At 47.6% G+C, this 25,524-nt stretch overlaps 1 protein-coding gene across 2 annotated transcripts in view; it reads right to left on the reverse strand.

Moving 5' to 3' along the window:
- Positions 1 to 25,524, reverse strand: part of RBM19 (RNA binding motif protein 19) — a 285,015-nt gene that overhangs the window by 218,780 nt on the left and 40,711 nt on the right. For both annotated transcript variants that reach the window (XM_033955717.1, XM_033955718.1), the window contains exons 6-9: positions 23,228 to 23,457; positions 21,048 to 21,122; positions 19,156 to 19,234; positions 8,283 to 8,354 (exon numbers count right to left, since the gene is read on the reverse strand). In XM_033955717.1, coding sequence (XP_033811608.1) covers positions 8,283 to 8,354; positions 19,156 to 19,234; positions 21,048 to 21,122; positions 23,228 to 23,457 — 456 coding nt within the window. The remainder of the gene's footprint in view (positions 1 to 8,282; positions 8,355 to 19,155; positions 19,235 to 21,047; positions 21,123 to 23,227; positions 23,458 to 25,524) is intronic.

The raw sequence follows: 25,524 nt of genomic DNA on the forward strand, positions 1-25,524 counted from the left end.
CCAGAAGGGTAACCTGTGCTACATCCCCGGGTCCTAACCCACCAAGTCAAAGTGCAAAAATAATAAGGTAAGTCAAAAATCGTTACTGTCGCTAGACTCAAACAGCGACTAACTTAATAAAACAGTCACTGTTGAAGCAGAGCAAAATCAGGACCAAAACGGTACTTATCGTCGGGTATCCAGTAAAGTAAATGTCCTGGACACCAAGAAACGCTCAGGAACCAAGAGCGGCTTAAACAGCCTGGTTAAGCCGCTCTTGATTCCTGAGGAGTCCGTTGAACTTTAAGGCTCAGCGTTTCTCGGTGTCCGGGACATTTACTTTACCTGAAGATAAGTATCGTTTTGGTCCTGATTTTGCTCTGCTTCGGCAGTGACTGTTTTATTGAGTTAGTCGCTGTTTGAGTCTAGTGACAGTAACGATTTTTGACTTACCTTATTATTTTTGCACTTTGACTTGGTGGGTTAGGACCTGGGGATGTAGCATAGGTTACCCTTCTGGGTTTCGTTTTGTGACAACTTTCTTGCCCCCCCCCCCCCCCCCCGTTGTGAAGTTGTGTCAACTGAGGGTCCACCCCACCATTCAAATAGCACAGTTACTTACCGTAACAGGTGTTATCCAGGGACAGCAGGCAGATATTCTTGACTGATGGGTGACGGCACCGACGGAGCCCCGGTACGGACAATTTTAGAGTGATTGCACTCTAAGAACTTAGAAAGTTCTGGTAGGCCGCACCGCGCACGCGCGAGTGCCTTCCCGCCCGACAGAGGCGCGCGGTCCCCAGTTATGATAAGCCAGCTAAGAAGCCAACCCGGGGAGGAGGGAGGGACGCAAGAATATCTGCCTGCTGTCCCTGGATAACACCTGTTACGGTAAGTAACTGTGCTTTATCCCAGGACAAGCAGGCAGCTATTCTTGACTGATGGGTGACCTCCAAGCTAATAAAAGAGGGATGGAGGGAAGGTTGGCCATTAGGAAAACAAATTTTGCAAAACAGATTGGCCGAAGTGTCCATCCCGTCTGGAAAATGTGTCCAGACAATAATGAGATGTAAAAGTATGAACTGAGGACCAAGTGGCAGCTTTGCAGATTTCCTCAATGGGCGTGGATCGGAGGAAAGCTACAGATGCTGCCATAGCTCGGACTTTATGGGCTGTGACAGAACCTTCCAGTGTCAGTCCGGTCTGAGCATAACAGAATGAAATGCACGCTGCTAGCCAATTAGACAACGTACGTTTCGAAACAGGACGTCCCAATTTATTTGGATCAAAGGACAGAAAGAGTTGAGGGAATGATCTGTGAGGCTTAGTACGGTCTAAATAGTAAGCCAGAGCCCTCTTACAGTCCAAAGTATGTAAAGCCTGTTCACCAGAATGAGAGTGAGGTTTTGGAAAAAAGACAGGCAGAACAATGGATTGGTTGAGATGGAATTCAGAGACAACCTTCGGGAGAAACTTTGGATGAGTACGCAGAACCACCTTGTCATGATGAAAGACTGTAAAAGGTGGATCCGACACTAGTGCATGGAGCTCACTGACCCTCCTGGCAGAGGTAAGAGCAATAAGAAAAAGCACCTTCCAAGTGAGAAACTTGAAAGAAGCAGTAGCCAAGGGTTCAAATGGAGGCTTCATTAAAGCGGAAAGAACTACATTAAGATCCCAGATAACAGGAGGGGCTTTAAGAGGTGGTTTCACATTAAAAAGACCCCGCATGAACCTGGACACTAAGGGATGAGCTGAGAGGAGTTTTCCATGGACTGGCTCATGAAAAGCTGCTATAGCACTAAGATGGACTCTGATTGAAGTGGACTTGAGGCCAGAGTCTGACAAAGAAAGGAGATAATCCAACAATGTCTCCACTGCAAAGGAAGTGGGATCATAATGATGGAGAAAACACCATGAAGAAAACCGTGTCCACTTCTGATGGTAACATTGAAGAGTGGCCGGTTTCCTGGAGGCATTCAGAATGGAACGAACAGGCTGAGATAAAAGAGTATCATGAGATGTCAGCCCGAGAGATACCAAGCTGTCAGGTGCAGAGACTGGAGGTTGGGATGTAGAAGGGTTTCCTGATGCTGAGTAAGCAGAGAAGGATACAGAGGCAGAAGAAAAGGTTCCCTGGAACTGAGTTGAAGTAGAAGGGAGAACCAATGTTGCCTGGGCCACCTCGGAGCAATCAGAATCATGGTTGCTTGATCCCTCTTGAGCTTGAATAATGTTCTCAACATGAGAGGCAGAGGAGGGAAAGCGTACAGGAACAGATTGGACCAATCGAGGAGAAAAGCATCCGCTGCCAGACGGTGAGGTGAGTAGAGTCTGGAGCAGAATAGGGGCAGCTGATGATTGTGCGGAGCTGCAAAGAGGTCTATCTGAGGGGTGCCCCATTGAGCGAAGATGGATTGTAGAGTTACCGGATCGATTGTCCATTCGTGAGGTTGGAGAACTCTGCTGAGCTTGTCCGCTAAGGAATTCTCCTCTCCCTGAATGTAAATAGCTTTCAGGAATAGATGGTGATTTATGGCCCAAGTCCAGATCTTTTGGGCTTCCTGGCATAAGAGGCGAGAGCCCGTCCCACCCTGTTTGTTGATGTAGTACATCGCAACTTGATTGTCTGTGCACAACAGGACAACTTGAGGAAAAAGAAGATGTTGGAAGGCCTTGAGGGCATAAAACATCGCTCTGAGTTCCAGGAAATTGATGTGACGCTTCTTTTCCTGGGCAGTCCAAAGACCTTGAGTTTGGAACTCGTTCAAATGAGCTCCCCATGCATAAGGGGAGGCATCGGTGGTGATGACTAGTTGATGAGGAGGTTGATGGAACAGCAGACCTCTGGACAGATTTGAGGATACCAACCACCATTGTAGAGACTGACGAAGAGATGATGTCACAGATATGTGACGTGAGCAAGGATCCGTCGCTTGGGACCACTGGGTAGCTAGTGTCCATTGAGGAGTGCGCAGGTGAAGACGTGCAAGAGGCGTGACATGAACTGTGGAGGCCATGTGACCCAAGAGAATCATCATTTGCTTTGCTGTGATGGAACGCTGTGGAAGCACCTGCTGACATAGAGAGTGAAGCGTTTGAAGACGATTGGACGGCAGGAACGCTCTCATGAGGATTGTGTCCAAGACAGCTCCTATGAATTGAAGTCTCTGAGTGGGGATGAGATGAGATTTGGGTAGATTGATCTCGAACCCCAGAAGTTGAAGAAACCTGATGGTTTGGTTGGTGGCCAGGAGAACAGTCTGAGATGAATTGGCCTTTATCAACCAATCGTCCAGGTAAGGAAAGACCTGAAAGTGGTGAGATCGCAGGAAGGCAGCCACCACAATCAGACATTTGGTGAATACTCTCGGAGAGGAGGCAAGACCGAAGGGTAGCACCTTGTATTGGTAATGACAACGATTGATCATGAAGCGTAGGTATTGTCTGGAGGCCAGATTGACCGGTATATGAGTGTATGCTTCTTTGAGATCGAGAGAACATAGCCAGTCGCCTTGATTTAGAAGAGGATAAAGAGTGGCTAGAGAGAGCATTTTGAACTTTTCTTTGACCAAACATTTGTTGAGATCGCGGAGATCTAGAATTGGTCTGAGATCTCCTGTTTTTTTGGGGACTAAAAAGTAACGGGAGTAGAATCCCTGTCCATTTTGATCTAGAGGAACCTCCTCTATGGCGTTCAAAAGGAGAAGGGATTGAACCTCCTGGAGAAGAAGGAAAGACTGATTGTGCGAAGCAGACTCCTTTGGTTGACTTGGAGGAGGTAGAGTTTGAAAGTTGAGAGAGTAGCCGTGGTGGATGATGTTCAGAACCCACTGATCTGACGTGATAAGTTCCCAACGGCTTATGAAATAAGAAAGACGTCCTCCTATAGGCTGTGGAAGTTGAGTAGAAGGGAGAAGACTGGCTATGTTCTGGAGAACCAAGTCAAAAGGGTTGAGTAGACTTTTGTGCAGGAGTAGATTTTACCTGCTGTTGTTGCTGAGGTTGTCTAGCAGCTGGACGCTGTTGCCTCTGACGCCTAGGTTGTTGAGCAGTTTGAGGCAGAGGGCGAGCCACAAATCTACGTTGGTAGGTTGATTGTGGACGAAAGGGCCTAGTTGGTGGAGGCTTCTTAGTTTTAAGAAGCGTGTCCCATCTGGTCTCATGAGCTGATAATTTCTGGGTAGTGGAGTCCATGGAATCTCCAAACAGCTCATCCCCTAAGCAAGGTGTATTGGCTAGCCTATCCTGGTGATTAACGTCCAGTTCTGAAACACGAAGCCAGGCTAGCCTTCGCATGGCCACTGAGATGGCCGTGGCTCTGGAGGTCAGCTCGAAAGTATCATAGATAGATCTTACCATGAATTTTCGAAGCTGTAAAAGAGATGAACAAGTGTGGTGAAAAGCAGACTTTTTCCTATCAGGAAGATATTTCTCAAAAGCAGTGATATTTTGTATTAAGTGCTTAAGATAAAAAGAGAAATGGAATGCATAATTTCCTGATCGATTTGCTAACATAGCATTTTGGTATAGCCTTTTACCAAACTTGTCCATAGATTTGCCCTCTCTGCCAGGAGGGACTGAGGCATATACACTAGCCCCTTTGGACTTTTTCAAAGTGGACTCAACCAAAAGGGACTCATGAGCTAATTGGGGCTTGTCAAACCCAGGAATAGGAATGACTTTATACAAGGAATCCAACTTTTTAGGCGCTCCAGGAATAGTTAAAGGAGATTCCAGATTTTTATAAAACGTCTCTCTCAATATATCATGGAGAGGGAGTTTAAGGTATTCCTTTGGAGGCTGGTCAAAGTCCAAGGCATCAAGGAAAGCCTTGGATTTCTTTGACTCAGCCTCCAAAGGAATGGAGAGAGAATTACACATTTCCTTCAAAAATGAAGAAAAGGAAGATACATCTGGTTTAGAGGAGGCTTCTAAAAGAGACGGGTCCTCATCACCAGAAGAGCATTCTCCCTCCGAAAGAAGAGGATCCTCCGAGTCACCCCATAAGTCAGGGTCTCGAACCTGAGAACTCCGGTCTCGAGACTCTGGAGTGGAAGGCTCTAAATGCCGGGACTTGTGAAGAGACTTCCCTGACCTGCCCGATTCGGTACCGGGAGATGCTACAGTACGCACCGGAGCCGAAGTTTGTACAGCTTGATGGTGAGCTCTCGGCTCCGGCGCCAGAATCGGCATGGAGACCGAGGAAACCGACTGTACCGGTACCGATAGAGTGGACGTCGATAAAATAGGACGGTCCACTATCGGTACCGGTGGCTCAGACCGGACTGGTACCGGCAAATTCGATGCCAGGGCTGGAGGTAGGAGGTGCTGTAGCTGTTCTTTAAGTTGTTCCTTTAGAACAGCAGCTATACGCTCCTCAAGGGAAGGCACCGGTACCGTCTTTTTCTTTAATGGTACCTTCGGTGCCGCTCTACGCTCCGAGGATGAGGACCCCGATGTCGAGGGGCTCACCTCTATTGGAGCGGAGCGCTTCCGTGGGCGCCTCGAGGTCGACAGAATTGGACTCGCTGCCATCGAGACCGGAGGACGCTCCAACGGGGAAGGCTTCTTAGCCGGCTTACCTGGAGTCGACACCGCCGCGGTATCGCGTGGTGTCGATGATGTGGGTGCCGACTGCGCCGGTGCCGATGTCGGTGCCGGTGTAGAATCAGACATCTCGGCACCAAACAATAATTTTTGTTGAATCTCTCGATTTTTGAGAGTTCTCTTTTTTAAAGTTGCACAGCGGGTGCAGGTTGACGCTCGATGGTCGGGACCAAGACACTGGAGACACCAATTATGAGGATCAGTTAGTGAAATTGGTCGTGCACACCGCTGGCACTTTTTGAAGCCGGGTTGGGGGGGCATGAATGTAAAAACGGCTTCAGCCAAATCGAAGGCCGAGGCCTCGATGGTGGCTAAAGGCCCCGCCGGGGCAAGGCCGAAAAACAGGCAAAAAAACAAAAAGTTTTTTTTTTTTTTTTTTTAAGAAAGAAAATAAAGAAAAAAGGAAAGGAAATAATATTCCTCAAAAAGTTTACGCGAGCGGGAAGTTCACAAAAAATCCTCTCACAACAGCCGTTGAGAGAGACGCGTCTTCTTAGCTCCGCGGAAACTAAGAAACTGGGGACCGCGCGCCTCTGTCGGGCGGGAAGGCACTCGCGCGTGCGCGGTGCGGCCTACCAGAACTTTCTAAGTTCTTAGAGTGCAATCACTCTAAAATTGTCCGTACCGGGGCTCCGTCGGTGCCGTCACCCATCAGTCAAGAATAGCTGCCTGCTTGTCCTGGGATAAACTTATTTATTTATTTATTGAAGCATCGTCGAGTCATTGGCATTTATTTAGGTGGTTCTCTTGTCGTTGCTGCCGCTACACTCTGTTCATTTCCAATTTGGAGAGATCTATTTTCCTACTGGCATTTCCCTTGCTTTCACTGTATGAACCTCTCAGGTATTTCAATATCCTAAGCAAATAAAAGGCAGCCATGTTCTGTGTACATCGTGCTCAAGTTCATCAATTTGTGTACCGGCCAACCACTTTGTGCATGCACTGTAGAAAGAACAGCACACTTTTGTGTATCAAACATCTGAACAGAAGATGGAGGGGCAGTACTTAGCTTCCCTTGGAACAAGCATTTGGGGGGAGGGAGGGAAACAAAGATGGCACCAAGGAACTTGGGGCACCTAACATGAGTGATGTTTATCTCATCTTTCTCCTCTGATGGCTTTTCCTACTACTAAAAACCATATTGCTACTTTGATTTACTATTGCTAAACCCTTAAATAATCACTTTTTGTGAACACTCACTTTACAAGACGCTACATTGGACACCATGAGAATCTGAGGCAGAGAGAAGGCCCTCGCGGGGAAGGCCGTGAAGCGGCCTGTTCAGAGTGCTGCCACTGCTGCAGTTTGGAGCGGAGGCATGTCGGTCTCGCGGTGGGAAGGTCAGCGGGGTTCTGCTTGGGGGGATGGGAGGGAGGGATGTTGCACACGAGGATGGGTGGGAGGGATAGAAGGATGTGGTGCAAAGGGATGGGCAAGAGGGGCGGTGGGGTTCTACTGCACGGGGGGATGGGAGAGAGGGAAAGAAAGATGCTGTGCAGGGGGATGGGTGAGGGGGAGGAAAGATGCTGCACATGGGGGGAAGAAAGGAAAGAGGAAGAATTGGGGTGGAGGAGAGAAGGGAGAGATGATCATTGTACATGAAAAAAATAAGACATCCCCCGAAAATAAGTCCCAGTGCATTTTTTGGACCCAAAATTAATGCAAGATACCATCTTATTTTTAGGGAAACACAGTAAAACCGATCTTTACAGAGAGAAGGGTTACAACGAGGTAGAGATGACCAATGTGATTGAGCTACGACTTAGCATGGAAGGAGTGATAATAATGGAGGACATAACCTAGGAGTCCTAGGGCGGATTGTTGAACTTCGAGAAGAGTTTTCTAAAGTGCATTTGTGAGGCTGATGCTCTGACCAGTTGGTTCCATTCAGTCTCTCTGGAGGTGGCTTGAGATTTGAACCTTAATTTCTTTGGTTCTCAGCTACCTGTTCTAAAACACTAGTTATTCCTCCACTTCATAGGCAGCCAATTAAGTTTTCAGGATAACCAGCGTATGCAACTCTCTCTCATACAGATTCACTGTAGATGCATCCATCAAAGGTTGGCTGTGTCCCAAGGACTGAGCTGAGAACCATTTACAACTGAAGCTCACCAATAGTTCCCAACATACCTCAGGGCAATGCCAGAGCTAAAGGATGGCAGGATCTGAGTGCACACTTCCCCCTCCATATTCGCAAATTCCGTATCTACGGATTCGCTTATTCGCGGTTTTAAATGAAAAAAATCACTTTCATTTTTTTGGACTATTTTAAGCCCTGTAAGCTCCCCCTTAAGCCTTACCTGGTGGTCTAGCGGGTTTTCAGGCAGGAGCGATCGTCCCATGCTCCTGCCCCGTGCAGATCGCTCACAGGAAATGGCTCGAGAGATTATGGGAGCTCAAGGCAGCCATTTCCTGTGAGCAATCCCCACGGGGCAGGAGCGTGGGAAGATCGCTCCTGCCTGAAAACCCGCTAGACCACCAGGTAAGGCTTAAAGGGGGGGGCTTTCAGGGCTTAAAATAGCCGGGGAAAGCGAGGGTTAGGGGCAGAACCGGCCCGAATATTATTCATGTTTTTTTCATATTCGCGGGCCGTCTCTGTCCCGAACCCCTGTGAATACGGAGGGGGAAGTGTACAGAACAGATCCATCAGACTTATCATATCTCCATACATTTTAAAAGGCACCATTACCCACCTATGTAATCATTATTTCTTTTCAGTGCTTTCAGTACCTCCTCTTCACTCTTAAAATCAACAAAGACATAGCCTAAAAGACAGAAAGAAAAAAAGATAAGAAGGGTGAAAAACTGTACAAAGAAGGATTAGCTCAGCACACCAAGCAAGGGGAGGTTAGCCTTGTGAGTGCTAATGCAGTCTCTGCAAGAATGGCTTTGTTAATTTGTTAAATCAAGTATAACAAATACAAGAAAACATTTCAGTGATTCTTATAAAAGCATTATGTACAGATGAGATTCTAACTCATTGTAAAAAGATGTTTCAGATCCATCACAACGGATTTGAAACATTAAAACCAGTAAGAGACACTCAAGAGAACCATTTGGAAGTCACTCTCCTTCTTGTTAGTCATTAACTGTGAACCTGCTTGTAAGGCCTCATCCGCCTCCATCCCACACCAAAACGTCATTGGAAAACATCAAGCAAGATGGCAGTTGCAGCAACACAAGCATGCACAAAATATATTCATATTATGCAGAGTGCAGCATTCAGTTTGACTTCTGGCTTTAGACTCGTTCCTTTCCATTTCTTGACATACTGAAAGTTTAGGTTACTTAGTAAATCTTCTGTTAATCATACACAGGAGTCGGTACCTTAGATGTTATCCACAGTCACACAAACTCTTAGAACTATAGAGTCATGAACTCTGCAGAGGGATGTCAATCACATCTTTCAACTCCTCCCCTCATCTCATGGAGTATCGTTCCCTCTTCAGTTTGTACCAAAGCAATCAAGCTCCACTGAAACAGAAGAAAAGTGGAGGAGCACGAACTACCCAGAGATATCATACATTTCTGTTCTGCTCTGTAACTTATGAAAACTCCCCAACAACAATTAACATGAACTTGCAACTTAGCTGTATCAAGGTACCAACCTGCTGTGTACAACAAGAACTAATATATAAAGAGCCCTGAGGCACAACACACTCATTGTTTTTCATAGGAATTTCTTCTTACTTGGAAACCCATACGAACATACGAACATATTAGAATAGTCTTACTGGGTCAGACCAACGGTCCATCAAGTCCAGTAGCCCATTCTCATGGTGGCCAATCCAGGTCACTAGTACCTGGCCAAACCCAAAGAATAGCAACATTCCATGGTACCGATCCAGTGTAAGCAGTAGCTTCCCCTATGTCTTTCTCAATAACAGACTATGGACTTTTCCTCCAAGAAATTGTCCAAACCCTTCTTAAAACCAGCTGTGCTATCTGCTCTTACCACAACCTCTGGCAATGCGTTCCAGAGCTTAACTATTCTCTGGGTGAAAAATATTTCCTACTATTGGTTTTAAAATTATTTCCCTGTAACTTCATCGAGTAACTCCTAGTCTTTTGTACCCATTGACACAGTGTAAGATCCATTTGTACCCATTCTATTACACTCAGGATTTTGTAGACTTCAATCATATCTCTCCTCAGCCTTCTCTTTTCCAAGCTAAAGAGCCCTAACCTTTTCAGTCTTTCCTCATACCAGAGGAGTTCCAGTCCCTTTATCATCTTGGTTGCTCTTCTTTGAACCTTTCCTAATGCTACTATATCTTTCTTGAGATAAGGACACCAGAATTGAACACAATACTCCAGGTGAGGTCACACCATGGAGCGATACAGAGGCATTATAATATTCTTAGTCTTGTTAACCATCCCTTTTTTAATAATGCCTAGCATCTTGTTTGCTTTTTTGGCCGCCACCATACATTGGGCAGAAGGTTTCATCATATTGTCTACAATGACACTTAGATGAGCCTGCCTTAAAACCGAGGACTCAAAAGCGGCATCCTCTTGAGAAGCCAAGTCTATTCTATATAACTATGTAAAAGTATGGAGAGTAACCTAAGTAGCCACTCTATTGAGCTCTTCAGAAGGAACTGTCTGGGACTGGTCACTGATTCTTGGAGATAGCTTGCCCTGCGGCGGAAACCCCTCAGGGAAGGAAACACTCCCTGATCTCATGCTGGCAAGCCCACAGGCAGTGTAGAGCTTCCAGGGTCTGTGAAATAAGCTTTCCACTAGAGATTCACAAACTCTGGGGCAAATCCCTGAATAGGTAGACCTAAGGACCCCTCCAGGACTTTTGACTGGAGTTTCTCTGCCGCTTCCGAGTGGGATTATTTTTCTGCTATGTGGACACTATGGGGTTCCCCAGTCCTGGAGGACTCAAAGGAGGCTGAGCCCAAAGCTTCCACCCATTCCTCACATGTCCCGCTGCACATCGCCACTCCGCTGCCTTTAAAAGTGCACAAACCAGGCATGATACAGGGGCAGACTGGCATGAGGATTCCATCTTTGGTGATCTTTAACAAAAACAAGGGTTTCTGAGGCAGATGGAGGCTTTAGAAAAATATAGTTTAAAATCCATTATGGCCACTGCCAGAGAATTGTGCCAAAATAGGTCCTTGGGGGCTTTACTGAAGCTTTTTAAAAATTCAGGGAAAGGGGCTGTTAAGATAGAGAACCTAACCCTGGCCCTCAAAACCCTTAAATTTGACTTTATCTTAGATTCCTCCCACCACCATCATTTTTACCCATAAGGAATAATGGGCTATACTCACTGGTTTCTGTTGTGCCTGTCTGAGTCAGCTTTGCTGCAACTGCCTGAACGAAAGGACTTTTCTGCCTTAAATTCCTGCTGGACAGTTTTCCACTCAGTCAGAACGGACAATACAATGAAACCTCCCACCCAATGTGCAGCAGTGGCCAAAAGAACAAACAGGATGCTAGGAATTATTAAAAAAGGGATGGTTAACAAGACTAAGAGCGTTATAATGCACCTGTATCATTCCATGGTGTAACCTCAACTGGAGTATTGCGTTCAATTCTGGTCTCCTTATCTCAAGAAAGATATAGTAGCATTAGAAAAGGTTCAAAGAAGAGCGACCAAGATGGTAAAGGGGATGGAACTCCTCTCGTATGAGGAAAGACTTAAAAGGTTAGGGTTCTTTAGCTTGGAAAAGAGACGGCAGAGGAGAGATAGGATTGAAGTCTACAAAATCCTGAGTGGACTAGAACGGGTACAAGTGGATCGATTTTTCGCTCCTTCAGAAATTACAAAGACTAGGGGACACTCGATGAAGTTACAGGGAAATACTTTTAAAACCAATAGGAGAAAAAAAAATTAACTCAGAGAATAGTTAAGGTCTGGAACGCATTGCCAGAGGATCTGGTAAGAGCGGATAGCGTAGCTGGTTTTAAGAAAGGTTTGGACAAGTTCCTGGAGGAAAAGTCCATAGTCTGTTATTGAGAAAGACATGGAGGAAGCCACTGCTTGCCCTGGATCGGTAGCATGGAGTATTGCTACTCCTTGGGTTTTGGCCAGGTATTAGTGACTTGGATTGGCCACTGTGAGAACAGGCTACTGGGCTTGATGGACAATTGATCCGGCCCAGTAAGGCTATTCTTATGTTTTTATGAGTACTCCAGCCCCAGGGAGCCGCACAACATGACTAGCTCCCTGATACCCAAAGGGTTGTTACACAGTAACCCACAGCCTGCGCTCAAGCCTCTGATAAATCAGCAGGAGAACGAGCTCCCAGGGTAACATACCCCAAGCCTCAATGGATCAGAAAGCAGGCTGGCTCCACAGGTATAACTAGGGTTGCTCTGCAAGCAACAGCCTGCCCTTGCGAATCTGCATCCTCTCCCAAGCGGAGTAGACCCCAAGAATGGGGACCTCCTAGCACCGAAGACATGCAAAAAAAGCAAACAATGTCTGAAAATAAGAAATGAAAACCAAGCAGAGCAGAACACACCTCCTCAATTTGCTAGCAAAAGGAAAAACTGAAGAGGGCACTATACTCCACTAGATGAGGGGAGGAACTGAAAGATGTGATTGACATCCTTCTGCATAGTTTGCGACAATAGATGGATAACTCCTGCGCTGACGTAAGAGATGGAGAAATTAGGTTCTTACCTGCTAATTTACTTTCTTTTAGCTTCTCCAGACCAGTAGAGGTTAACTTTACGAATGGGTATATATCTAATCATGACCAGCAGGTGGAGACTGAAAACAAAAACTTTGGGACAGTATATCCTAGCCCCTCCTCTCTATTTCCCTCAGTCTGCCGAATAGCCAAGCAGAACCAAGAACTGGAAAACAACAGAGAGAAAAAACAATACTCCGAAAGGAGTAACAAATAACATACCCAAAATGCTGTTGGAAAATGCAGAGGAGAAATTCCCGAAGGAAGAATGTCCCCACAGCTCGCCAGCTAAGCCAGCCGAGCCACAGCCGCTGTTCTTCAATTCTCCCCGGCCCTAGAAAAATACTAGAACCCGCAGCAAAAACCAAAAACTGCCCGCGCAACAGCCCCAACAACAACAACAGACAGACAGGGTGGGGACCTCTACTGGTCTGGAGAAGCTAAAAGAAAGTAAATTAGCAGGTAAGAACCTAATTTCTCCTTCTTTAGCACTCTCCAGACCAGTAGAGGTTAACTTTACGAATGGGACGTACCAAAGCAGTCCCTCTCACGGGCGGGACCCCCGAAGGGCCGATACCAGTACACGCTCACCGAACACCGCGTCCCGACGCGCCTGCACATCAACCCGATAATGACGAACAAAGGAATGCAAAGAGGACCAAACCGCAGCCTTACAAATATCCACTGGAGGCACGAGCGACGACTCAGCCCAAGAAGCCGCCTGACCCCGAGTGGAATGAGCCTTGAGAAACTCCGGAACAGGCTGCTGTTTCAGAAGATAAGCGGAAGCAATCGTCTCCTTGATCCAGCGCGCAATAGTAGCCTTAGAAGCGCCCGCTCCCCGACGAGGACCCGCCAGGAGGACAAAGAGATGATCGGACTTCCGGAATTCCTGGGTCCGCTGCACATAAGAGCGAAGGACCCGACCGACATCCAACTTGCGCAGCTGCCGTTGCTCAGAAGAGCCCTCCCGACCACCCAAGACCGGGAGAACCACCGATTGATTGACATGAAAAGGAGAAACAACCTTCGGCAGAAAGGAAGGAACAGGCCGCAAGACGACCCGCTCCCTAGAAAACTCCAAGAAGGGAGCCCTACAAGAGAAAGCCTGCAGCTCAGAAACACGCCTAGCAGAAGTAATGGCCACCAAAAAGACCGCCTTCAAAGTAAGGTCCTTCAAAGAACAGTCGTCCAAGGGCTCGAAAGGCGGACGCACCAAAACAGAGAGAACCAGATTAAGATCCCAAGAGGGAACCGAGGGCCGTAGGGGAGGCCTAAGCAACTTGGCCGCCCGCAAAAACCGAATCACATCAGGAAGAGCCGATAAACGCTGACCTGACACCAACCCCCGAAAGGCCGACAGGGCCGCAAGATGAACCCGGAGAGAAGACCAAGCCAGGCCTCTATCCAGGCCATCCTGCAAGAACTCCAGAATGTTAGGCAGAGAAGCGCGAAAAGAGGTCACTCCCCGCGCCCGACACCATTCCTCAAAGAGACGCCAAACCCGCACATAAGCCCGAGAGGTAGAAAGCCTCCGGGACCCCAACAGTGTAGAGATCACCTTGTCTGAATATCCCTTCTTGCTAAGGCGACCCCTTTCAAGAGCCACGCCGTAAGACAGAAGGGAGACGGGTCGAACATGGGAATGGGACCCTGCATCAGAAGGTCGTCCGAGAGAGGCAGAGGAAGAGGATCCGCTACCAGGTGCCTCACCAGATCCGCATACCACGGACGGAGAGGCCAATCCGGTGCCACCAGCACCACCAAACCCGGATGGTGAACAATGCGAAGAAGCACTCTGCCCACCAGCGGCCAAGGAGGGAACACATACAACAGCCCCTCCGTTGGCCACTGCTGGACCAGAGCATCCAGACCCTCGGCCAGACCGTCCCTGCGACGACTGAAGAAGCGGGGCACTTTGGCGTTGCCACCCGTGGCCATCAGGTCCATCAGGGGCTGCCCCCAAGCCTGCACTATCAACTGAAACGCCTCGGCGCCGAGACACCACTCTCCTGGATCTAGGAAGTGACGACTGAGGAAGTCTGCCTGAACATTTTCTACTCCGGCTATATGAGAGGCCGAGAGGTCCAGCAGATGGGATTCCGCCCAAACCATGAGCAGAGCCGCCTCCTGCGCCACCTGAGTGCTCTTGGTGCCCCCCTGACGATTGACATAAGCCACCGCCGTGGCATTGTCCGACAGTACTCTGACCGACTTGCCCAGCAACAGGGAGTGGAAAGCCAACAGCGCCAGACGGACCGCTCTGGTCTCCAACACGTTGATCGACCAGGCGGCCTCCTCCGCGGACCAGGTGCCCTGAGCTGAGTGACCCAAACACTGAGCCCCCCAACCCAGGAGACTCGCATCCGTCAGGAGCACCGTCCACTGCGGGAGATCCAGACCCACCCCCTGAACGAGGTGAGGGGTCTGGAGCCACCAACGCAGACTGCAGCGCGCCAAGCCTCGCAGGGGGACCGGAACATCCATCCCGTGCCTCTGGGGAGACCACCTCCGGAGCAGAGCATACTGGAGAGGACGCATGTGGGCCCGCGCCCACCTCACCACGTCCAGGGACGCCGCCATCGACCCCAAGACCTGGAGGAAATCTCGCGCCCGAGGACACCGGGACGCCAAAAGCAGGCGAATCTGAGATTGCAATTTGCTCACCCGGCCCTCTGGGAGGAAGACCTTCCCCAAGGAGGTGTCGAACAGCACCCCTAGGTACTCCAGACGCTGAGCCGGGACCAACCGACTCTTGGAAAGGTTGACCACCCAGCCCAGCGACCGGAGAAACTCCACCACCCGAGCAGTAACCCGGGAGCTTTCCTGCAACGACTTTGCCCGAATTAACCAGTCGTCCAGGTAGGGGTGTACCAGGATGCCCTCCGACCGCAAGGCTGCCGCGACGACCACCATCACCTTGGTGAACGTCCGAGGAGCCGTGGCCAGCCCAAAGGGAAGCGCACAGAACTGAAAGTGCCGACCCAAGATCGCAAAGCGCAGGAAACGCTGATGAGAGGCCCGAATGGGAACATGCAAGTAGGCCTCCGTCAGATCGAGAGAAGTGAGAAACTCCCCCTGCTGAACCGCCAGAATGACCGACCGCAGAGTTTCCATACGGAAAGAGGGAATCTTGAGAGCCCTGTTGACCCCTTTCAAATCGAGGATGGGCCGAAAGGTCCCCTCCTTCTTGGGCACCACAAAGTAAATGGAGTACCTGCCCGTGCCCCACTCCGGAGGGGGCACCGGAACAACTGCCCTGAGATCTAGCAAGCGCTGAAGGGTCTGGCGAAAAGCCTGCGTCTTCCCCGGAGTCTGACATGGAGAAGCGAGGAAAAAATCCGGCAGAGAGCGGGCGAACTCCAGGGCATAACCGTCCCGCACCACCTCCAGGACCCACTGATCGGACGTGATCTCGGCCCATTTGGGGAAAAATTCGCGCAGCCGGGCCCCCACCGGAACCAAAGGGGGCGCCGGCAAGGCGTCATTGTGCAGGACGGGAAGCGGGGGAACCGGCGGAGGGATTCCCTGCCCCCCGACGGGCCCCCCGAAAGGGCTGCATGCGCTGGAAGAACCGACCCCGGGAAAATCCCGGAGACTGGAAAGAAGCAGCCCCACGCCCAGGGCGATACTTGCGAAAGTCCCGCAAACGCCCCCGGGCCGCACCCCCCCGAGACGCCGGGCGGGCACGGTCCTCCGGCAGACGGGGAACTTTCGAGTCCGACAGAGTCTGAATCAACTTATCCAAGTCCTCTCCAAACAAAAACGACCCCCGAAAGGGAAATTTAGTAAGCTTAGCTTTGGACGCAGCATCCGCCGCCCAAGCGCGCAGCCACAACACACGCCTTGCGGCCACGCCAAAAGCCATAGACTTAGCCGAGATCCGGACCAAGTCATATAGAGCATCTGAGAGGAATGAGGCCGCCATCTCAATCTTCGCTACCTCCTGATCCACCAGAGACCAGTCATCAGACTCTCGATCCAAGACCCGCTCCGCCCACCGAAACACGGCGCGAGCGACCAGTCCCCCACAAATAGCCGCCTGGACCCCAAAGGCAGAGACCTGAAAATTTTGCTTAAGGATGCTCTCCAATTTGCGCTCCTCAGAGTCCCGCAAGGCAGAACCGCCCTCAACAGGCACGGTATGCCGCTTGGAAATTGCCGAGACCACCGCATCCACGACTGGCGAAGCTAACGTAGCCCGATCCCCTTCAGGAATGGGATACAGGCGCGCCATGCTGCGCGCCAGCCGAAACGGCGTCTCCGGCGTTTTCCACTGCTCCAGAATAATATCCCGAATATCCTGATGCATAGGAAAAGAGCGGGAAACGGAACGGATCCCCCGTAACAGGGGGTCCCCCACACGCGGAGTCTCCGGCGGCGCGTCCTCAAAACGCAAAACCGAAGAAACCTGTTGAATAAGGTCAGGCAGCTCATCTTTCTGAAAAAGGCGCACCACGGACGCCTCGTCACTGGAGAACGGGAAATCCGACAACCCGCCGCCAGCTTCCGTCCCCTCCAGAGAGTCCTGGAACTCCTCAGAAGGGTCCAGGTCCTCCTCCAGACCGACCCGTTCCTCCGACCACAAATTCTCGTCCCACGACACCCGCGGACGCTTGGACAAGGGAGGCGGCGGAGGGGACGTCACGCCAGACGAAAGAGGCAAAGCCGCAGGGAGCGCGGAGGAAAACCCACCCCCCGAAACCCCCTGGGCGCAACCGGGACCCCCAGCCGCCTGAAAATAGGCTCTGCATAAAGAAAAGAAAAATTCAGGAGAAAAACCCCCCGAGGGTCCCAAGGGACTCCCTGCCACAGCAGGGGACCCAGCAGAACCTTGCCCCTGCATAGTCAAAACAGGGGGAAGGTCACCTGAGGTGGAAGACAAAATGGAGGGGCCAGACAGAGAAGATGGCGGTTTTCCCGCCAAAAAAGCTCCCTCCATAGCCTGAAGCGGCTGAGAGACCTGAATAGTCTCAGCCGCTAAAGCAGGCAAGCCGGCATCAGCTGTCAAAAAATCAGCTGAGAGGGAATCCTCTAAAACCCGACCGTCGGCGGTTTGGGGAATCCCTCCGTGGGCGGACGGAGAAGACCGGGCTTCCCCACCGTTCCCTGCCGACTCGCGAGGCACCATCGGCGGGGAGCTCTGGGCGCCTGCAGCCGCTGCCGACGGAGCTCCTCCACCGCACCGGCCTGAACACCGCTTGCACAGGCCGGCCGCGAGTGCCTCGCGTCTGGAGCACAATGAGCACTTTTTCCCTTTAGAAGTGCTCATTGCTCCATACGCGACCTAGCTGCAAAAAAGTGCCGGTTAGTTGAAAAAATACAGTAAAATACAGTTTTCTTAAAGGGATACAACCCTCCAGACCAGCACTACCTCAGGATTTTTTTTTTTATTTTTTTTTTACAGAACAGACTCCACAGGCTCTCAAAGCAATATGCCTTGCTTGATTTAGGGGGCAAGGCTTACTGCTGAGGCTCCTCTAAAAAAATGTGGGGAGGTGGAGGAAGTGGGGGGAGGGACCCCGCTCGTGACCCGCCGGGTTTGACACCCCCGAGGTCGGACGAACCCCCAAACAGAGTCCGCCCAAGCTCCGTCCGGCTAAAAACAGGGACAATAAACCCCCTAAACAAATTCCAACAGCCCTACCAAGGGAGATGGGTACAGATCACTCAACACCTGCTGGAGACTGAAAGAAGACTGAGGGAAATAGAGAGGAGGGGCTAGGATATACTGTCCCAAAGTTTTTGTTTTCAGTCTCCACCTGCTGGTCATGATTAGATATATACCCATTCGTAAAGTTAACCTCTACTGGTCTGGAGAGTGCTAAAGAATATATTGTTAACCGCTTTGTTACTGTTGTAAAAGGCATTATATAAAGCGCAATAAACCATAAACCATACATGTGTAAATCAATAGTGCTTATGTTCTAGAAGAGGAGCAGGCAATTCCGGTCCTCGAGAGCCACAGGCGTTTCAAGTTTTCAGGATATCCACAATAAATATGCATGAGATAGATTTGCATCTCAAGGAGACAGTGCATGCAAATCCATCTCATACATATTCATGGTGGAGATCCTGAAAACCTGACCTGGCTCCGGTTCTCGAGGACCGGAATTGCCTACCTGTTCTAGAATAATCATTAGTGATTTATGAAAAGGTGCTGCTCTGCTCAGCCTTACTTGTGGCCCATGCAGCGACCAGACAGTTAAACCATAAGAAAAGCTGGAGAGAGCAAATTTTTAAACAGACCTTCTCTGTAATAAACAAGTAGTTGTGTCTGTACAAAGTTTTAGAGGAAAAGCTAATAAAATGCAGTACGTGATAATATGACCTATGAAGGACTATAATAATAATAATTATTTTATTTCTATATGCTGCCAAAGCCATAGTAGTTTGAGGCGGTTTACAATAAGAAGAGCTAGACAGTCAGTGAAAAAATAACAATGAAGTCTTTGAATACATGAGTATTTGTAGGGAGGGATAGAGACAGAGTAAAAGTCACAATGTAGGAGCATCGAGTACATGTAAGTAGAATACAGGGATAAGGCTTTAAGAGATCTTGGTTACAAATCAGTTAGACAGGTTGGTTTTGACTAATTTTCTGAAGTTGAGATAGGATGAGGAGTGTTTGATGATGTTGCCGTTCTGTTGACTTGCTTGGAAAGCAAGAGTTCTGTCAAGGAATCTTTTGTATCAGTGGGTTTTTATTGTAGGGTGGCTAAACATATGTATTCTGCGTGTAGGCCTGGTGGAACAACCCAATTTAAAATGGGAGATCAGGTATAGGGGGGGCAAACTAAGTATAGATTTGAAACAAGAATATAGCAATAACTATATTGTGTCAGACCAATGGTCTGCATATTTTGAACCAAAAATCTCTCACCTTAAAAGTTCCAGAATTAGTCCAACTCACCTGTCTTGTTTCCATGGGTGTTTCTCACTATCCTGATCGCCACCGGTTTAAGAGGCACAAAGAATTCTTGCACGTTTTTCTACAACATCAAAGAACATATAAATAGTACTCCTTCTCCACCACTGATTTCATCATCTTCCTCCAATGTACCCCTCTTTCCCATTTCTAATACAAGGCCCCACAATAACCCAAACACCCTCAAACAGCAACGCTCTTGCACAAACTCCTGTGTCCTTTCCAGCACTTTGTCAATACTAACTGGTCAGCGCATGGCACACGCAGCCTGCCAGACTGACCTAGCTATGTGAACGGCAGCACTTCCACTAGGGGCTCCTTTTACGAAGCCGCGTTAGCGCACGCAGCTTTTTAGCGTACGCTAAACCCGTGCTATGCGGCTAGGACTAATGCCAGCTCAATGCTGGTGTTAGCATCTAGCGCGGCTGGCAGTTTAGCACGCGTTAAAACCGCTAATGCGGCTTCGTAAAAGGAGTCCTAGGTGTTCCAGTTATTACTGTCCCTGCAGCCTGCCAGTCAGCCCCAGCAGTTAAACAATTCTACACCGTCTCTTTGTTATTTTGTGACTAAGGATCTCTGGAGCTTATTTATCCCAGGCCTTCTTTGTGTCCAATAACATTTTAACCTCTTCTAGCCATTCAAAGGGCATTCTGTGCATCTATAACCCTGCATGTGAAAAAAATATTTGAAGATGCCATGGAACGGTGTTAATGACAACGCCTACTTTTAGCCTCATCCGATCTCTCATTACTGCCAACAGCCAGAAGGAAATTTGGGCTCGTTGGTAATAATAGAAACATGATGGCAGATAAAGGCCAAATGGTCCATCCAGTTTGCCCATTCACAACATCCACTATCTCTTCCTCTCTCTAAGAAATCCCACATGACTGTCCCACGCTTTCTTAAAGTCAGTTTTTGTCTCCACCACCTCCGTTCCAAGCGTCTACCACCCTTTCTGTAAAAAAGTATTTCCTTAGATGACTCCGGAGCCTAGCACCTCTTAGTATGTAATTCTGTAACGGGAAAGGATGGGATGGGAGGGTTTTATATTTAATAATAATTGTTTAGATATTAGGTGTATTTACATAATATTCAAGATATTATAGAATATAAATATGTAATGAAATGTTGTATTTAACGTGTTATATGAGAGTTAATCAAGTGTGTATTTATAAGTTCATATGATTTTATCTAATACACTTGTTGTAATATGCAAAAATGAATAAAGAATTTAAAACCTTCATCCTATGCCCTCTCATTCCGGAGCTACCTTTCAAATGAAAGATTTTCCTCATGCGCATTTATGCCACGTAGGTATTTAAACATCTCTATCATATCTCCCCCTTCTTCTATACTGCATAACAGTAAAGATCCAATCGGTTTACAAAAGCAAGGAGATTGGACACAAGTATATCTTGGGTGTGAATGAGTTTAGGTCTTTTCTATCCATAATGGAGTTCCTTTTATTTTATTTTTTCATTTAGATGCAATTTATTTTAACATGTATTTGTACTTTTATGTAATCCACTGAGAACTTGTGAAAGATTTTGCGGAATTGTAATAAGCATAAGCATGTGAGATCAAGGTCAGGGAGGAGGGTGCTTTATAACATGCATAATGACACGCTGTCCTTTTATCTCTCAATCATCATTAGGAAACAGATGGCAGAAATATGCTGCTGCCATGGCATCTTCACACCCATATCCCACTGCACACTGACTATCAAAAAGTCCCAACACACAAGTTAATTGGCCACAATACAAGTATGGCCCAGGAAAGACAGTGTATCCATGCTCTCCAAAACTCCTTCTGCTAATTCAACCTCTGGCTGGTGTGGCACTAACTTTATATTCTGATATAAAAGAAAAGTTAATTACCTCAGTAATATTAAATGGGGCACCACGGAGCTTCACAGTATAAGGTGTGGTGGCTTCATTCAGATTACATGAACCCTGGAACAGAAGATGAAAAAAACTCATAGCACCCAAAAGACACTGTTAAGAGATTTATTATTCCTGCATCAGCTCCCTGGTGACCTTCCTAGTATGAATGGACTGGTGTCCTACATGACATCTATTCTGATCCTGGAGAGACTCCAGACTTAGTTCCTGTGGCCTTGCAGATGGAATTAAGAGCTGGCCCATAACTGCACTGCCTTGTTCTGGAAGTCCAAGTCCCTATATCCCCAGAAATCTTTACAAAGCCGAGAGGTCAGTACGATCAGCCAGGTGGTATAGCCATCTTAAAGATTCTGGGGACAGCATTGGTTGGATTGCCTGGGCAAAAAGGAAATATTCTCTAGTTCCATAGTTATGACAAAAACATACAGCCTGGTATATGTGCATTTCTGATACACACCAAGCCATTAACTAGCGAATCTTGAAAAACCATGAATACGGTTTTCAGCAGGGGAGACAGGAGAGGGCAGCCGGAGCGCCGGCGAGTGAAGGAAATCATTCGCGGTAAGCTCCGACCGCCTCTTCCTGCACTAAAGTTGGGCCTCACCAATCCCCAGACCCTGCAGATAAGAAATGTACACTTGGTATGAATAACTTGACCATACATCCCGTTTTGAATGGGACCATCCCGTTTTTAGGTACCCTGTCCCGTTGTCCCAAGGCACAGCTTCGGGACACAGAAATGTCCCATTTTCAGGGGCCCATTGAAGAAACATCCCCCCCCCCCCCCCGGTACCTTTTTTTAATCCCGGCGGCTGCCTCCTGTCCTGTCTTCTAGCAGCGGCAGAGCGGTGCGCCTGCCTGGTCCCACGCCGCTCACTGAATGGCTGCCGTCAATTCTCGCAGTGGTGCGTGACCAGGCAGGCGTACCGCTCTGCCGCTGCCGGAAGATAATAGGACAGGAGGCAGCTGCCAGGATTAAAAAAAGGTACCTGGGGGGTGGGGGGGGTGGGGGAGAGGATCCTGCCCATTTTGACTAAACAAAATAAATGGTCATGTTAGGTATAAACTCCATATAGTACCTTTTTATTCTTCTTTCTTCTGTTTTTTTTACAGTAGCATATTTGATCTCATTCTCGCATATGTTCATTGTACACATAGGGTAGTTGCTGTGTTTTTTCCATGGGAGTAGATTTTATCACACTTCAAACTCACAATGGAACCACATCTCACTTATTCACTATCACTCATGATAAATCCTTCATCTTCACATTCACCTTTTAGTGTGTACACTATCTGCACCCATATCACATCCCATTCCATCTCCCCATAGGACCCCTGAGGAAGGCGTGTTTTCCAAAACACAGACCACGTCGGGTCCTGTGTCTTCACATATGAGAACCATTATTGTAACTCCCCTTTTAAAGGAAAAGCACTGGTTACCTGTAAATCACAGAATTACATATAAAATAGCATTACTCACACATAAAACACTAATGAATAAAGCTCCTGCATTCCTAGAAAGGATTCTAATTCCTTATACTCCCATAAAATCTCTAAGATTTGAAGAAAAATCTTTCCTTTTAGTCCCTTCATTAAAATTCATTTATTTAAGAAGGGATACAATATTTTCTGTTACGGCTCCTCAAATTTGGAACTCGCTCCTGATTAATATAAGAGAAAAAAAATTACTTAGTAAGTTTAAAAGTCTTCTGAAAAGCCGGCTTTTTAAGGACATCTTTAACTGAGTCATTCAAATTCTATTAAATTAGGAAACTTTACAGCGGACTAATAGTGCAGGTAAGCAAAAATTAAGCAGGTAACCTTTCCCAACCTCTTGTATCACTACCTATCCCTTTTTTTATTTGTTTATGAATTGTATTTAATCCTTTCTTTTTTTTTTTCTCCCCTTTTTCTCATGTATTGTTTTGTTAAAATTGTACCAATTGTCTGATTCAATTAATATGACTTTTTCTTTTTACCCTGATTTTATAGCTATGTGTAAATCGCATTGGATTTAGATTTTGCGATCAAATCACATTTTTAAATAAACTTGATTGCTACATTGCATTTTCTCCAATAAAGTTTTCGTACTTTCTACATCACATCTGCAGTTTCTCCTTGGTTTCCCAGTGGGCATTTGCTCTGTCAAAACCTACCTCCGATATGCCTCCTCTCCCCTCTTTCGTTTGCTGGCTTCTCACTCCTGGATCTGGCTCTATACACGTGTTATCTAGGTGTGGTGTGCCGGCTCTTTCTTCCTCATCACTTTCGTCATCCTCCTCATTTGGGGAGGAGGAGGATGAATGCTTCACAACCTTAGATTTCAGGTAATCCATATCAGAGAGGCGAGAGGTGACATCAGCTTTAATGGTGCTGCTCTTATTAGCTGTTAGGGAAGAAAACGCAGAAACCTTTAATAAACTGAACATCATTTCCGTAATAAAAAAGTGTGAGAAAGGAAATGCCTTTATAGACCAGTATATCATATTGAATGAGCTAAAGTGAAAGCATAGTGCTAAGCTGGATTTGCAAGTCAAAATTAGCTTTAACTTGAAAAAAAATGTTAGTATATTTCAGACCAATTTTAACTTAAGGTTAATATCTTCTATTTTAATTTTTCTGAGAATGTATTTTGACCTCAACCCATCCCTGCCACTTGCAGAGTCTTATCAAAGTGTGACCCCCCCCCCCACCCCCTTGGAACTGGAGACCTTAAAATCAACCAAGAACAGAGTTGTTATTTCAGAATTGATTTATAGAGCTTCCAACAAGCAAACGTAACAGATACAGGTGATTATTGCGCAAGAGGATATTAAAATTGCTGCTGAATTCTCCATGAGTATTATGATTTTTTTTTTTTAATACATTTTTATTAATTTTCAAATGTTAACAGTGCTATACCATGAATTTAAACATAAACACTACACAGAACGCACTTTAAATACACAAATAATTTTAAAAAACAATCATTTTCTCCCCCCTCCTCCCCATAATTAATAGACGTATATATTTAATTTCAATAATATAGATAATTAAGTATAGCAAACAATAATACATTCCCCTCCCCCCACCCACCCCACTGGATGTGTAAGGAAGTCAAATACAAGGAAAGGCACATGACAGTATTATGATTCTTGACAAAAGTTGTATTTTGCTTTGTTATATTTGGGGGGTTTTATTTGTAAACCTCTCCAGATATCCATTTCCCATGAGCAAATGGTATGTACAGTCAAACCTCGGTTTGCGAGTAACCCGGTTTGCGAGGGTTTTGCAAGACAAGCAAAACACTCAGCAAACTTTTGACTCGCAAACCGAGTGTTGACTCGGTTAGCGAGCACCCCTCCCTGTGCAAACCGGCCACCCTGCCCGAAACAACTTAAACTTAACCCCCCCTCCCCCCCCCGCCGTCTAGCGCAGGCACAGATCGTGTGCCTAGAAGATCTTCCGGCTTCCGCTTCTGCCTGCCTGCCTTGAGCATGCATCTGCGCATGCTCAAGGACTTTTAATTCTCCCTCTCGCCAAGATTCTCGGCGAGAGGGAGAATTAGAAGTCCTTGAGCATGCGCAGATGCATGCTCAAGGCAGGCAGGCAGGCAGAAGCGGAAGATCTTCTAGGCATACGATCTGTGCCTGCGCTAGACGGGGAGGGGGAGGGTAAGCGGGGGGGGGGGGTTAGTTTAAGTTGTTCGGGCAGGGGTGCCGGTTCGCGTGGGGGGGGTGCCAGTTGGAGCGAGGGGGCCTTTGCAAGCGGGGGAGAGCAATGCCAGTTATTGGTGGGGGGGGGGTGAGAACATATCAAAGCGAGTTTCCATTATTTTCTATGGGGAAACTCGCTTTGATAAACGAGCATTTTGGATTACAAGCATGCTCCTGGAACGGATTATGCTCGTAATCCAAGGTACCACTGTATATATATTTTTTAATAAAATTACAAAAAAAACCCACTTAGGACTGCAAAAGCACCATCTCTTGAACACCATCTCCAGAGTGGCCTAATGCTTAGAGCAGAGAATCAGGGATACCAGGAAATAAATCTCAGGAGAGTCACTCTGGCCCAGATTCTCAAAATGGCATGTTAGTTAGGCGGCAACAGGCGTCTTACCACCACTTAACATAATTGATTCAATTGGTGCAGTAATCATCTCACTATTAATAAAGACGAAGGCAACCTATAAAGCACAGTTACTTACCGTAACAGGTGTTATCCAGGGACAGCAGGCAGATATTCTTTACGCATGGGTGACGTCACCGACGGAGCCCTCGGTACGGACCTTTTTAACTAGAAAGTTCTAGTTGGCCGCACCGCGCGTGCGCGAGTGCCTTCCCGCCCGACGGAGGAGTGCGTGGTCCCCAGTTAGGATAAGCCAGCTAAGAAGCCAACCCGGGGAGGTGGGTGGGACGTAAGAATATCTGCCTGCTGTCCCTGGATAACACCTGTTACGGTAAGTAACTGT

The sequence above is a fragment of the Geotrypetes seraphini genome, chromosome 8 (genome assembly GCF_902459505.1).
Source record: "Geotrypetes seraphini chromosome 8, aGeoSer1.1, whole genome shotgun sequence".
NCBI classification, from domain to species: Eukaryota; Metazoa; Chordata; class Amphibia; order Gymnophiona; family Dermophiidae; genus Geotrypetes; species Geotrypetes seraphini.